General features: G+C 42.8%; 1 protein-coding gene across 2 annotated transcripts; it reads left to right on the top strand.

Annotated features, from left to right (window-relative positions):
• The first annotated feature begins 791 nt into the window (after positions 1 to 791).
• nop14 (NOP14 nucleolar protein homolog (yeast)) lies at positions 792 to 13,271 on the top strand. 2 transcript variants are annotated; one of them, XM_041059276.1, is made up of 19 exons: positions 792 to 943; positions 1,487 to 1,669; positions 3,031 to 3,165; positions 3,539 to 3,680; positions 3,942 to 4,093; positions 4,336 to 4,473; positions 4,596 to 4,718; positions 4,845 to 4,976; positions 5,086 to 5,407; positions 5,614 to 5,744; positions 5,847 to 5,932; positions 6,045 to 6,180; positions 6,633 to 6,734; positions 7,001 to 7,154; positions 7,236 to 7,395; positions 12,035 to 12,182; positions 12,308 to 12,426; positions 12,571 to 12,726; positions 12,816 to 13,271. In XM_041059276.1, exons 2-19 carry the CDS (start codon positions 1,487 to 1,489, stop codon positions 12,910 to 12,912), a joined length of 2,616 nt encoding a protein of 871 aa, XP_040915210.1. In that variant the 5' UTR covers positions 792 to 943; the 3' UTR covers positions 12,913 to 13,271. The 2 variants fall into 2 exon arrangements, with proteins under 2 accessions (XP_040915210.1, XP_040915211.1); XM_041059277.1 differs by lacking the exons at positions 12,308 to 12,426; positions 12,571 to 12,726; positions 12,816 to 13,271 and adding an exon at positions 11,848 to 11,903 and having other exon boundaries at positions 12,035 to 12,172.
• Positions 13,272 to 14,934: the final 1,663 nt, after the last annotated feature.

Raw genomic sequence — 14,934 nt, 5'->3', positions numbered from 1 at the left:
TCTTCTGTGGTCTCATCTTCGCCTGAATTCATGCTCTTGTCTTCTGTGACCTTCTGCAGAAACATTCACTGCTCTATTATGGTTATGTACCTGTGCATCATAGACTCTCCAGATATGTTTTTCACACCACAAGTGCTCCTGCAGCTCATTCAAGCATTTACTGTGACTTAAAGAGAGGGAAAACGCTGACACCTGGTGGACAGATGACACAGGTGATTCAGACTGTCCAACCACCTGTTTTTTTGTGGGGAGGCTTCCTTGAGGCATGATGACCCAGAACTCTTAATGTGGATTTGTGTATTTGATAATGTTTTCATGCTTGTGTTTGTGTCAGTCTGTCATCACATGTAGTTGTGTGTTGCTTTGTGAGTTGACAGTGGAAGTTGCTGTCAAAGGAGGAGCAGGCCAAAATATTACGAAGCAGCTGAAAAGCTGACCAAAGCATTGGACAAAATGACCTGATGGTTGTTCTTGACAAAACAAAAGGAGATCAGAGTTGTTAAAATTCAGCCTCTGGGATCCATGAAGGTGTGAACCAAATTTCACAGTGAACCATCCAATGATTCACCATACCTGTACCAGATTGTATGCTTAATGAAAATGAGTATTATTGTTAGCTGCTGCATAAGACCTTGTGTATTTGTCCTGGCGATTGTTGCGGGCTGCTCTAAAAAATACCCAGTTTTCTGTATAATCCGTGCCCTCATTTTGAAGGATGGACGCTGGAGGGCGCTGCAGGCCGTTTTGCACCGGAAGTCGCCTCTGTCTGTTCCTTTGTTTTAAACTTTGACCTCAGGCACGCTGGAAATGGCGACTCTCTGAAACAACGTGGATAGTCAAACATTTAAGTATTTTTTGTTAAATTCGGCGTTAGCGGAGCCTCAGAGCTCCATGTTTCCTTCCGCCTGGATTTAATAACTTCACTCCTGAACGCGACTGAAAGGTAAACACCGCCTGTTTGATAACGTTAGTTTGTTTTCAAACTGGTGTCGGTTCACATGTAAGGTAGTTATCTATGAAGTGGCTCTACTTTTTACTTTTATCACATCGTATTTATTGCTTTTTATGCTTTTGCTTTGATGCGTATATTGCAGTTACACGTGTGTCAGTGTAGAGCTAAAAAATGCTGTTAGCTAGTGTTAGCCAGGTTAGCTAGTGTTAGCTTGTACAATGACGCTGTAAGTCAATGATGTTAGCTAGCTGACACTTGCTAGTGTTAGCTAGGTTACCATCCTCCACTTTTGTTATTCAGTGTTCATTTGAATAAGAGTTTTAAAAGATGTTCTGGTTGATTTCATGAATCAATTATGAATATACTCCACTCTGAATATATGTATAATGTGTAAACAGCGTACACAACATACCCTTGCACTTGTATTAAGTTCTCCCTGCATTAAAGTTTTAACGTTGAGTTTTTATTGAAAACGTTGTACAATGACGCTGTAAGTCAGTGATGTTAGCTCATCAGTCGGCTGCTTTGCCACAGATGGGGAAGGCACCGAAGAAGAGGAGCCTTGCTGACAAGGTCCGAAAGACAAAGGCCTCTACTGAGATCAAAAACAACCCTTTTGAGGTGAAAATTAACAAGAAGAAATTTGATGTTCTGGGGAGAAAAACCAAGCATGATGTGGGTCTGCCTGGTGTGTCTCGGTCCAAAGCCATTATCAAGGTAAGAGAACATCTCATGTTGTTACTCCCCTTCTCCAACACACAGAGCACTGCACTGCGCTGCAAGCAGTCACACAGCCAGAGCATTTCTGCCAGCCACTTTTCTCAAAATCGTTATATTGCAACACATCTTTAGTGTATTTAAAGCCCTTCATTCAAATGAAGGATAACTGTATTTAAACTCTCATTTTGGGTGGCCTTTTAAATCTTTAAAAGTTCATAATAAAGCTTTTAAACATTAGCTGCTCTTCCATACTATCTAATGGATTTTTAATCAAAATGAATGGTCTTGACAGTGTGGGGATGCTGGCCTGCCCCATATAAAAGAATTTTAAAAGCATCAGTGTGCTATAAGCTGTGAAATTCTGTAGCTGACTTAACAAATCTTCACCCTTTGATGTGGTTGTTCTACATGTAGCACCAGTTTTATGGGGTAATCCAGTGATGGCCATGAAATCAACTGTATTCATTGTAATTGAAGACTATTTAATGTAATGAATACTGACCTTAATTGATGGGCTGATTGGATCCTAATGAACATAACCGCCATCAAATTGTATTTTTGAAAGTTCGTTATCTGTTTAATTTTAGGAAAGGCTGGTGCATTACCTGTGTCTGACAGACAGTGCTGTGTCTTGAAAGTTCTCTGGCCTTCCTCTAACTTCTTACTGATATATCATCTGGTTTTAGCAATAAAAGGCTCTATGAATTACTCTTAGACCAAAAACTTAGGAGCCCTAAGCCCAAGACTGACATGGCCTTTATTTCCATGAGTCTCTTCTAACTCAGCCATTTATGAAATGCTTTTGATGTTTTGCAAATATGATGCCCCAATTGAACAAACACCCAGGGAACTGAAACTGCTAATAAAGGCCATAAACGAGGAAAATGCCAGTGTGATACAAATCAAATGAAAGCAGCCTCTGGGTAAAATACAAAATATTCTGTGTTTCAGATGAAATGAGAAAACAAAATAAAAGATTAAAACTTTTACTTCTAGCACTATATCTGGCAGCCGTGGGTCACAGCTCACCACTCATTTAACAGTTTCTGTGCTGTGAAACCTGGTGCTCACAGCATCATGCTGGGAGAGGGATTTTCTGCAGGAGGGACTGAGAGTTTTGTAAGGACAGAAAGAACTGTGAACAAAACAAAGTAGAATCTGTACGAGTCTACATTTTTGTTCTATGTTATGACTTTATATGTTTACATGTGGGGTTTTTGTGGTTTTGGACTTAACTCACTCAAAGTGAACAAATTCACTCTTTGAGAAATAATCACTGTTTTTGAAGCATATTGGATCTTTGTGTGAGAGGGAGTGAAAAAGAATCACATGCAGTGTTTTTAATGTTTGATGTGCAGAGGAAAGAGACCCTCCTGAAAGAATACAAACAGAAGAACAAGTCCAACAAATTCATTGACAGACGCTTTGGAGAGTATGACACCAAGATGGCACCAGAAGACAAAATCCTACAGAGGTTTGCGATGGAGAGACAGGTCAGTGATGTGGAAATGCATTTGTATTACCTGTAAGGACAGAAGGGACATCAAGTCTTGACATGAAAACGGATATCGTAATCACTGTCTAATGCTCCCTTTGTCCCTGCTTTAACTTCACTCTGTGACTTTGGCCTTCTGAAAGTTTACATGAATCATTTGATGCTCAAACTTTTAGACTAAGACGAGATTTTATGCACTTCTTCCTTTGGGCTCGGAATATGACTTGTAAAGTTTAAAATTAGAAAATAAGAGCTAATATATCAGAATGCTTATATCTGAGACATTAAGTTGTTTATCTTGCTCTGTAACTAAAATTTGATGATGTATGCCCAGTTCTCAGTCTGCATCAACTTTATGCTTTATCTCTCAGCGTGTCCATGATAAGAAGGACGTGTACAACCTGAACGAGGAGGAAGAGCTGACTCACTATGGCCAATCACTGGCTGAAATGGAGAAATTCAATGACATCATGAATAGTGATGATGAATCAGAAGAGAAAGGACTTCTGTCAGGTGAGTGTTGTCCAAGTTTAAATGCTAAATTTGGTTTTTATTAAATTAAGTTTTTGCATGCTGATGCTTACTTTAACACGAGTTGATATGGTACCTTGAGCTTGTTTCCTCTTATCATTCTAAAACACTTGTTTTTGTGTCTTGAATTCATGCATTTGGGATGTATCACTTGTTCTTTCTTGTGTGCTTTAGTCAAATAAGTTATATTATAGATGACGATGCGGATATATAATAATGACAGTATTTCTCTTTCTCATCCAGCTGAACTGACGGCTTCCCACTTCGGAGGAGGAGGAGGGGGCCTCCTCAGAAAGAAAACATCAGGGGAGCAGCAGGAGGAGGAGGGAAGCCAGAGGGCCAAATCCAGACAGGAGCTCATTGAAGAGCTCATCCAGAAGTCCAAGCAGGAGAAGGTGAGCTGGTAACACACTCCTGTTGATGAGACTCCTTAACATCTCGATTTGGGTCCACACTGACCTTTTCATTGTATTTATTAGTGTATATAAGCTAACAAGCAGACTAAACTGTTTATCTTGTGGAATTTCATTTTATTCATTGAGGGTCATGGTTTTCTTCTGGCTAATGATGGTAATGATATTCGGGAGGAGATGATGTGGCTTGGTCCAGATGGTTAACTTTTGGGTTCCTCTCTCAGCGAGAAAGGCAGGTACAGAGAGAGGAGGCACAGGAGCTGACTGAGAAGCTGGATCAGGAGTGGAAGAGCATCCAGGCTCTGATGGCAAAAAAGACGCCCAAAGCTGAACATGCCGACAAGCAGATGGAGAAGCCCAAGGTAGGGATGCACCAATCAAACAGCAGCATGTTGTTGTTCCTCCGCTTTGTGCTTTCTGTCTTTCATCAGTGGCAGAGCCTGATATCTCTTTGCTCTCCTTCTGCTTCCTCTGTGGGTTCCAGCTGGACGAGTACGACATGATGGTGAGAGAGCTCGGCTTCGAGATGAAGGCTCAGCCCTCAGAGAAGATGAAAACCCCAGAGGAGCTCGCCAGGGAGGAGAGGGAGAAGCTGCAGAAACTAGAGGTACGTTCACCGTGCGAGTGTGATCTGTGCGACCAGCTTCTTGTCATTATCACATAGTACTTCAGTTTTAACATGTTTTAATGCTGTGTTTGATAGTGGATCTCTTTTGCTCTGTGCCTTTTTCAGGCTGACCGTCTGAGGAGGATGATGGGAGATGAAGTCGGGGACAGTGCGCAGAGTCAGAGCCACATTTCTGCTGATGACCTCAATGACGGCTTCATCCTGGATAAAGATGACAAGAAGACCCTGTCTTATCAGGTATGAGACAACACGATATGTAGGGTTTGTGGGTTCATTTTTCTCTGGAATACTCGATTTTTGCTTCAGTGCAGAATGTTTTTCATTCACTTATCTTTTGTATGTCTAGGATGGAAAATGGAATATTGGAGAGGAGTCTGAGGAAGATAAGGATGAACATGAAGAAGAGGAAGAGAGCGGTGAGGAGGATGACTCAGAGGCAGAGGAGCAAGATGAAGAGGAAGAGGAGGAAGGGGAGGAGGAGGAGGAAGAGGGCAGCAGTGAAGAAGAAGATGGCCACTCTGATCTGGACTCTGAGCAAGAAAGCGAGGACGAGGAGAGTAAACAGGAGGATAAAGAGACCACTGCCAAACCCAAGAAGAGTCTGAGCAAAGAGGAGATGAAGGCCCAGCAGGAGGCAGCTAAAGCAGAGCTTCCTTACACGTTTACTGGTAAATACACACAGAAAAAGCTTTTTAAAAAAGCAAACCGTTTAATTTTTAGGTGCTTTTCTTATGTTGCCTTTTTTTGGGGCTTAAATCTGATTTTCATCTCAAATAGAGACTTAGTAGATATATATAACTATCCTGAGTGAAGCTGAGAGGAGCATTTATCCTCACCACATTTGAATAAATTGTTATATTCTGTGTTTCTCCAGCTCCAGAGAGCTATGCTGACCTGAAAGATTTGCTCTGTGGCCACACCCCTGACAACCAGCGCCTCATCGTGGCCCGGACTCAGAAGTGCAACCACCCTAGTCTGGCTGTAGGCAATAAGCTCAAACTGCAGGTACAATATGGAATGGGCTTTTATTTTTGTAAATTACTGTGGTTACTTTCAGGTTTCATTTAGTGCCATATGACTTTACAACGTTATCTCCGTTTGTCTCAGAAACTGTTTGGCTTTCTGTTGGAGTACATCGGAGAACTGGCCACTAGGAGTCCACCTGAACTCACCACCATAGATAAACTCATACCGTGAGTCCAGAGAGCGTCTTTTCCTTCTCACACCTGAATATAAATATTTAGTGCTCAAACCCAAATGTGTTTCTTCAACTCTTTCTCTACTGTTTCCTTTAATCCTTTGTAGAGAGTTGTACGCTCTGTGTCAGATGTTCCCGGAAGTAGCCTGTAAGGATATGCAGAGTGTCCTCGGAGATGCCGGTCACAGCATGGAGGAGGTGCTTGAGGTCAAAGGGCATGTTGCATTCCCAGCATTAGACATGGTATGGATGAGTAGCTGTGAATATCATAAACATGTTGAATATCCACTAGAATTTTTCTTTTATCCAGAACCATGTAGGTGAAGTGCTTATTTCAGCCCTCAGTCATACCTGCAGTCTCCCTCTCGAGCAGCATAAAGGCCGATGACTGATGTGTCAGCCTTTATAAAGCAACCTCCACCTGTCTTCCACTAAAAATTCTTTCATTGAAGGTTATAATTTTCAGATTTTGTTGAAACTGATTAAAAGAGGTGTTGGTTCAGTTGTATCATAATTTTGGACGGCGATCCTGTGGAATTGTATAGATTTGTGATTTAGACATACTCTGCCCTGTCCCCGGTGGAACTTGTGCCCTTGCTTTTGGCATCAACTGAAAATATCTGTTGTGTATTATTTTCTTATGTATTTAGCAAATGCAGTTTTTCATCTGTGTGTTTTTGTGTGTCTGTTTCAAGCTTATCTACCTGAAGGTGACAGCCCTGCTGTTTCCTACCTCAGACTTCAGGCACCCAGTTACTACTCCAGCACTGCTTTACATGAGCCAGGCCCTCACCAAGGTACACAGAGCCTTCTCTCATCCTGTTTGAATCCAGCCTTCGTCCTGTCATTACCCATCATTCTTTTTTTTGTGCTTTTCTTCATATGTACACCTCAGACATTTTCAATTATTCATTATACAATTTAGAGATGACAACAGGTGTGTGAAGTTTTCTTTCCAGAGCTGCAGCTGAAACACTCAGCATTTACATGGCTGTTACATTGGAGTGAATTGTAACTCAAACATACCTGTGTGTGTTTTTGTCCATGATTTGTAAATCCTCAGTGTCCAGTGAGATCGTTACAGGATGTAACGTCAGGTTTACTGCTGTGCTGCCTGGCAGTGGAGTATGTCTCGTTTTCAAAGCGCTTCCTGCCTGAGCTCATCAACTTCCTGGCTGGAACGCTACACCTGGCCGTGCAGGATAAGACCTCTCTAGGTAACAGGACTTTCACGTTTCACAGCACATTTCAGTTTCCGTAAGGTGAAGCAGAGCTGACAGACTGACATTGTCTTGCAGGGTACACTGTGGTGCCTCCTTTTAGGCCATCAGGGAAAAACAGTGATCTGCTGGTGTTGTCAGACTCCGAGTCCTGCAAGAGCTGGAGCAAGAAGGGCCTTCCACTGTCTGCTGCCCAGCACCTGGAACTCAAAAATGACCTCGACAGAGACCAACACAGGTAAGAGTGTGGGTGTGGTGTACCTGAAGGCAAAGAATCTGCTCTAACCCCAAAACCATAAACTGATCAAACGTTTTATCAGTCACAAATTGTTTCAGTATCACAGAATGACATAGAATTTTTACTAGACCTCCCTCAGCTCGTCAAGGAGATGCTTTGGAAAATGTAACCTGATGTGTCTCAAGCTGCTCAAGTTTTGTGTTAGCTTCAGCTGAGCTTTGAGATGCATTTTGGTACAGAATGAGGACCGTGGATCTTCTCGCAGCCAGTACAGACAAAGGGAAAGATTACAGCGACTAATAAATATATAATGTGAACCTGTCCTTTAACCAGCTGCGTCAGCAGGATGGTGACGACACTAACATTCTTTTACATATTTCAGACTTGATTTCAGAATTTGAGCCAACACTCTCCATAAGTGACATGTTGTGTCAGACATGTTGTGTATATACAGCTGACTACAGAGACTTCAAAAACAACAGATCTCACATCGAATGTATGTAACAACACCATGTAATAACAGGCGTGAACACTTGCCTGGAGACAATTATAGGCACAGTAGGAAGAGATGAAGGGAGACGAAGTGTGAGAAAACCTTTTGTCTTCACACAGCTTCTCATGTTCAGTTTGGACCTGAATGAGATCGTGAAGAACGAAGCGGCGAGACAGGAAGGAAGAGATAAAGTGAGAGCGATTAATTTATGCAAGTGAAAAAAAGACAAGCTCATTTGTTTTTCTGTGAAAACTGAAGCATGCAAACATGACACACACATCTCTCCTATAACCGCATGTCTGTTTACCTGTACAGACTTTATGGCTCAGCGCTGATACATCCACTCGTGTGATTCTGATGAGTCGCCAGCACGGTTTTCACACAGCAGCTGGTGTGTGGGCACAAAGCAAAGCTTGCAAACAGGCTTCAGTGGACCATGGTTGTGCACTGTTTGTGAGAACATACATTTTTATTTGTACTCAACTAAAATTAATGCCCATAACATGCCATAAAACACTCAGTCAGAAGTGGTTACGTTACAAAGAAATGTTTTCAAATTTCTTTTATCTGCATCATTTGTAAATATAAACAAAATACAATGAGTAAATCTATGCATCACAAGGAATAAACTTATATCTGTAATTTAATCTTTAATGCATCTTATATCTGTTAATAAGATTCAGAATCATTAAACATCTTTGTCTGAAAAGATGAGCATTCACTAATTAACCCATTGTATTCATTTAAAAGCAGCACTTCTTATGCAGTATTTTAAGTCATAATGAGCCTAAATACTGTTTGGTAAATCGTCTTTAAGCGGTCTGACCTCGTCCAGTCTTCCCCACACTGATATGAAAACAGCGCTGCATGTGACTCCTGTTCCTCACACCTGGTGCCCAGTCATATTTTAATTTCTGCATTCCTTCAGGCCGTACAGTGACACACCAACAGCTGTGTATGCCGAGTGTAGTAGTTGTGGTAATTACAGCCAGGGTGATACAGCAGGCCTCGGGTAAGGGAGGACAGAGTGAGTTTACACTGCATTAAAGTGAATGTAGAGAGATGAATATGTGTATCTGAGCACAGGGGAGCAGAAATTCATGTATATAACTACAGTGGGTACGGAAAGTATTCAGACCCCCTTAAATTTTTCAGTCTTTGTTATATTGCAGCCATTTGCTAAAATCGTTTCAAGTTCAAATCAAGCTCATTTTTTATCCTCATTAATGTACACACAGCACCCCATATTGACAGAGAAACACGAAATTGTTGAAATTTTTGCAGATTTATTAAAAAAGAAAAACTGAAACATCACACGGCCATATTTCACTTTTTCTTTTGACAGACAGGGGTGGTGGTCCCTCTTTTCAAAAGGGGGACCGGAGGGTGTGCTCCAACTATAGGGGGATCACACTCCTCAGCCTCCCTGGGAAAGTCTATGCCAGGGTACTGGAGAGGAGGATTCGGCTGATAGTCGAACCTCGGATCCAGCAGGAACAATGCGGTTTTCGTCCTGGTCGTGGAACACTGGACCAGCTCTATGCTCTCTATAGGGTGCTCGAGGGTTCATGGGAGTTCGCCCAACCAGTCCACATGTGTTTTGTTCGGCCGTGTACCTTGTGGCGTCCTGTGGAAGGTGCTCTGGGAGTATGGAGTCCGAGGCCCTCTGCTAAGGGCTGTCAGGTCTCTGTACGACCGGAGCAGAAGCTTGGTTCGCATTGCCGGCAGTAAGTCAGACCTGTTTCCAGTGCATGTTGGACTCCGGCAGGGCTGCCCTTTGTCACCGGTTCTGTTCATAATTTTTATGGACAGGATTTGTAGGCGCAGCTAGGGGCCGGAGGGAGTCCAGTTTGGATTTCATCCACAGGATTTCATCCCTGCTTTTCGCAGGTGATGACGTCCTTTTGGCTCCGTCAAGCCAGGACCTCCAGCATGTACTGGGGCGGTTTGCAGCTGAGTGTGAAGCAGCTGGGATGAGAATCAGCACCTCCAAGTCCGAGGCCGTGGTTCTCAACTGGAAAAGGGTGGCTTGCACTCTCCGGGTTCGAGGGGAGTTCCTTCCTCAAGTGGAGGAGTTTAAGTATCTTGGGGACTTGTTCACGAGTGGGGGACGGACGGAGCATAAGATTGACAGGCGGATCGGTGCAGCTTCCGCAGTAATGTGGTCGATGTACCGGTCCGTCGTGGTGAAGAAGGAGCTGAGCCAAAGACCTAGGACATGCTGGAGGGACTATGTCTCTTGGCTGGCCTGGGAACGCCTCGGGGTTCCCCTGGAAGAGCTGGAAGAAGTGTTCAGAGAGAAGGAAGTCTGGGTGTCCCTTCTTAGACTGCTGCCCCTGCAACCCGGCCCTGGATAAGTGGACGAAGATGATGATGATCACACGGCCATAAGTATTCAGCTCCTTTGCTGTGACCCTCGTATATTTAATTCGGGTGCTGTCCATTTCTTCTGATCATCCTTGAGGTGGTTCAATTGGGGGAGAAGAGCCTTGGTGAGAGAGGTAAAGAAGAACCCAAAGATCACTGTGGCTGAGCTCCATAGATGCAGTCGGGCGATGGGAGAAAGTTCTAGAAAGTCAACCATCACTCCAGCCTTCCACCAGTCGGGGCTTTATGACAGAGTGGCCCAACAGAAGCCTCTCCTCAGTGCAAGACTCATGAAAGCCCACATGGAGCCTTAATTCTTTGTGGTATGTGTGAAGAAAACCAGGCACTGCTCATTACCTGTCCAATACAGTCCCAACAGTGAAGCATGGTGGTGGCAGCATCATGCTGTGGGGGTGTTTTTCAGCTGCAGGGACAGGACGATTGGTTGCAATCGAAGGAAAGATGAATGTGGCCGAGTACAGGGATATCCTGGACGAAAACCTTCTCCAGAGTGCTCAGCACCTCAGACTGGGCCGAAGATTCACCTTCCAACAAGACAATGACCCTAAGCACGCAGCTAAAATAACGAAGGAGTGGCTATCCGTGACTGTTCTTGAATTGCCCAGCCAGACTTGACTTAAACCCAATTGAGCGTCTCTGGGGAGACCTGAAAATGGCTGTCCACCAACGTTCACCATCAAACCTGACAGAACTGGAGAAGATCTGCAAGGAGGAATGGCAGAGGATCCCCAAATCCAGGTGTGAAAAACTTGAAGCATCATTCCCAAAAATCATGGCTGTATTAGCTCAAAAGGGAGCTTCTGCTAAATACCAAGCAAAGGGTCTGAATACTTATGGTGTGATATTTCAGTTTTTCTTTTTTAATCTGCAAAAATTTCAACAATTTCGTGTTTCTCTCAATATGGGGTGCTGTGTGTACGTTAATGAGGAAAAAAATGAACTTACATGATTTTAGCAAATGGCTGCAATATAACAAAGTGAAAAATTTAAGGGGGTCTGAATACTTTCCGTACCCACTGTATATACAGTAGAAGGAGCTTCCACTTTGGAAGTTTTAATCATTTTCCATCTATCTTGTGGTGTTTTGCAACTCTGCTGGTCCCCAGAACAACATGAATTTGTCTTGGAGTCCACAAGATGGAAGCATTTGCAGTAACATGACTACGCTGTGCAAGAAAAACATACAGGGGCCTGCTCCGCCAAATTTGCAACATATAATCTTCAGTTTGCAACCTGAGAAGATAATTTCCTCACGTGGTAATTTCAGCACATTTCAATATTCAAAACAAATGCCAAACCTGTAGCTCATCTAAGAGCACACAAGGGCCTTGTGGGACTTGCAAATTTATTTTCAATTTGCAAGGAACAGTCATTTGTGAACCACGTCCCAGCTGCGTGAAATACATTCAGTGGACATATGGTCATATATGCATTCATTCCCCCACATATACCCCCAAATATACTCATATACAAATGGTCACATTAAGGTACACACATATACATAGGATTCAGAAAGATTGTGTCAGAAGGGACAAAACATCTGCCAATATTTTAAAGTCTTGTATCTACAGCCTGACAGAAGTAGAAGAAGAAGAATGGATTGAGGTGATTGGTGTCATTTGCTATGGTGAGTTCTCTACATGTGACTGCTCTGTTGTTGAGATGTTAGAGGTCTGATGTAGGGACACTAATAACCATGAGGCGAACAGTAAATGATAAAACTGAGATGTTCATCTAAGTTTATGTGTCTCTCCACAGGTTGATGTGTTTGTCTACCTGCCTGGATTTGGTGAAGCGGTGCTGCCTGATCTACAAAGACCTCGAGTCCTTTCCACACATCTTCCAGCCAATCCAAACACTGCTTTCCAAACATCTTCCAGCCCAAACATTACCAGAGGTTTTACAGGTTGGGTGCCATATAAGCTTGATATAGCAAGTCTGTTTCTCTCTTTTTCAGTTTGGATCTTCATCAGATGGCCATCAGAAACTGTATCTTATTTTAAGTTTGTGCTAATGTTGTTTTTGTTGCAGGAGCTTCACAGTGGGATCCTGGAGGCCATCAGCAGTGTCCCTGTGACTCACAGTCCGCTGGTTTTTGAAAAGAAGAAGCCCATTCCTCTGAAACTGCTCACACCCAAGATTGTTGAAGTGTATGCAGTAATGATATGAATTGAAAGACTGTTTTTAATTGAGTCAAAATGAATTGTCTCATCCAGAAGATGGGATTAAAGAGAAAAATTGTCTGGTTGTGCATCTGTTTTAAATGTCTCGCTCATATCTTTGATATTTGTCAGGTTGGACTATGGAAAGAAGCGTGGCGGCACCAGAGAGGAGAGAGAAAAGGAGCGACTGAAGCACAAATACAAGAAGGAGTTCAAGGGCGCGTTGAGGGAGATCAGGAAGGACTCGCGCTTCTTGGCCAGAGAGAAGCTCAACGAAGTCATGAGCAGGTGCGGATAAAACTGAAACTACAATGTGGAAGTGGACTAAAATGTCTCCGGTAAAAGCCTCTGACCTTTTTTTAAATTATGTGTTCCAGAGATGCAGAGAGAAAGAGGAAGGTGAAGGAGCTTTTTGGCAGCTTGGCCACTCAGGAGGGCGAGTGGAAGGCACTAAAGAGGAAGAAGAGGAAGTGAAGTGCGGAATTTCTGTCTCCTTCGTCTGTTCCTTTTCATATGGACTTCTCCTGCTCGGCTTTGGATAAAAACCTGTACAAGGCTGAAATTTGAGGAACTGTATAGCTTCTCTTTTATCGTGAGGACAAATTCAACTTGTAACACGCTTTATACTGTTTGAGAAATGGCTGTCAGGATTAAACACCAAGTTGTCAAATATTCAGATGTAGGCGTTTGACGTGACTGTGGATACTGTTGTTGGAAGTGTCAGTCAACAAAGCACTGAATATTTGGTTTCCATTCCCCCCTTTTTTTCCCTCCAGAATCCATCACTGCAGTGTGCTAAAATCCAGGAAAAAATAAATAACTTTAATGTTTAATGATGTCTTTTGCAAACAGCTTGTTAGGTTTTCTAGTCAAGCTCAGTAAAGTAAGGTCAGGGTTACTCCCACCACAAATAAAAAAAAAAAAAGTGAAATAAATTCACTGCTGAATGCTATGGTAGAGGTGGAATTAATAATGCAAACACAGTGAAGACTACTTGCATTAGTCATTTTTACATGTTACAGTATGTATGACAGGCAGTCCAGTTACACAAAACATTTGGATTGTTGTGTTTGTCGTTGCGAGAGTGAAGACAGTTTATCTTTTGATTCTTTAAATGAGAATTAACTCACAGCCTCGCAGGAATGTGTGAGGACAGACGGATACACAAAGAAGCGTTACAGCCTCCCTAAACAGAGTGACAGCTGTAGATCCACTTATCTTCAATGGAATACAATTAAATGGGGGTAATCAGGCAGGCGTCAGCAAATTGAGACAAGGTTTTAGTTATGGGGTGATGTGGTATGTTGTGATTATTGTGGCAGTTACGAGTGTTCTCACTTTTATCTCATCAGGCAGTTTTAGCTGCAGATTAGCACATGCTGAGTGAGACTGTCTCCACGTAAACTGCATTAGCCTCCCCTTGTTCATCCTAATGAAGGAAAATACCATCCAGCAGTGCACCAGTGTCTACACTGGAATACACAGAAAACCATTTTTTTAAAATGTCATTTAAACATTTCCAAGGTTCAAGTGGTTTTTAACAAAAACTAATTTCGTTTTAGGTTCGTTTTAGAAATTAGGTCAAAGGCTTTGCCGTATGACCGTTTCGGCATGTTCTAACATGCCTTGTCACCTGCCATTCTCATGACACAGTACAACAGGCATTCACAGGTGAGTTGGTACACACGAGTTACATGTATGGTTTGACAAGTCTGACAGGAAGAGCTGGTTAAAGTTTGGCTGGTTTGGCCTTTAGTGCTGAAAGATCTATGGTTCTCTGTGTGACTGCTGCTGCTCAGGATACAGAAACATTGAAAGAATATTAAGGTTTTATTATACAACAGTCATCCCAAAGGTTTATTCTGTACTAAAATATCCGCACCCTGGATTTAAAGGTCCCTGAAGCCCAGACTGACATTTAGACACCCCCAGCAATACAAGATGGCTTAGTTGCTATTATTCAGTTTATGCTAGTTAGGAGAAAGGAAATGAGATTCTTATTCTACAGGTAAAACTGATTTTATTTTTTAAACAACTTCATCATTTTCCTTTTTAATCATCTCACCTGTTGCAGCCTCAGTGACGAGAACAGGCCTCCTCTCCTTGCCCTCCATCAGTTTCCTGAAGGCGACAGTCTCTGCATCCAGCTTCAGCTTGATGTGCAACAGGTCCCGGTGGCCTTCTCGTGTGTCCATATACAAGTCTTCAGAATGTCTGACATATCCTTGTGCCACTGTTCAACCCCCACCTCTCTCTGTGGGCACCTGTTTCATCGACATCTGAAGCATGTTTCACAGGTAAGCCGTCACATCAAGCCTTGTCCTTGTTTTTGATTGTATGTCTTTTCACTTATACATAAACGTCTTTTACAACCATTTGGGAGCCTCATCCAGGTTCATACTCTGGTTTGAGTCTCCAAATATCAGCCTCGTCTTCAAGGTATCCCCACTCGATATCAGCCCCTTCTTTCTGATTGGCAGGGGAATCCGTGAGCTC

Source organism: Toxotes jaculatrix, chromosome 16, assembly GCF_017976425.1.
Source record: "Toxotes jaculatrix isolate fToxJac2 chromosome 16, fToxJac2.pri, whole genome shotgun sequence".
In the NCBI taxonomy this organism is placed as follows: Eukaryota; Metazoa; Chordata; class Actinopteri; family Toxotidae; genus Toxotes; species Toxotes jaculatrix.
Note: the sequence above shows the minus strand (reverse complement) of the source record. Positions and strands in the feature narration are given on the sequence as shown.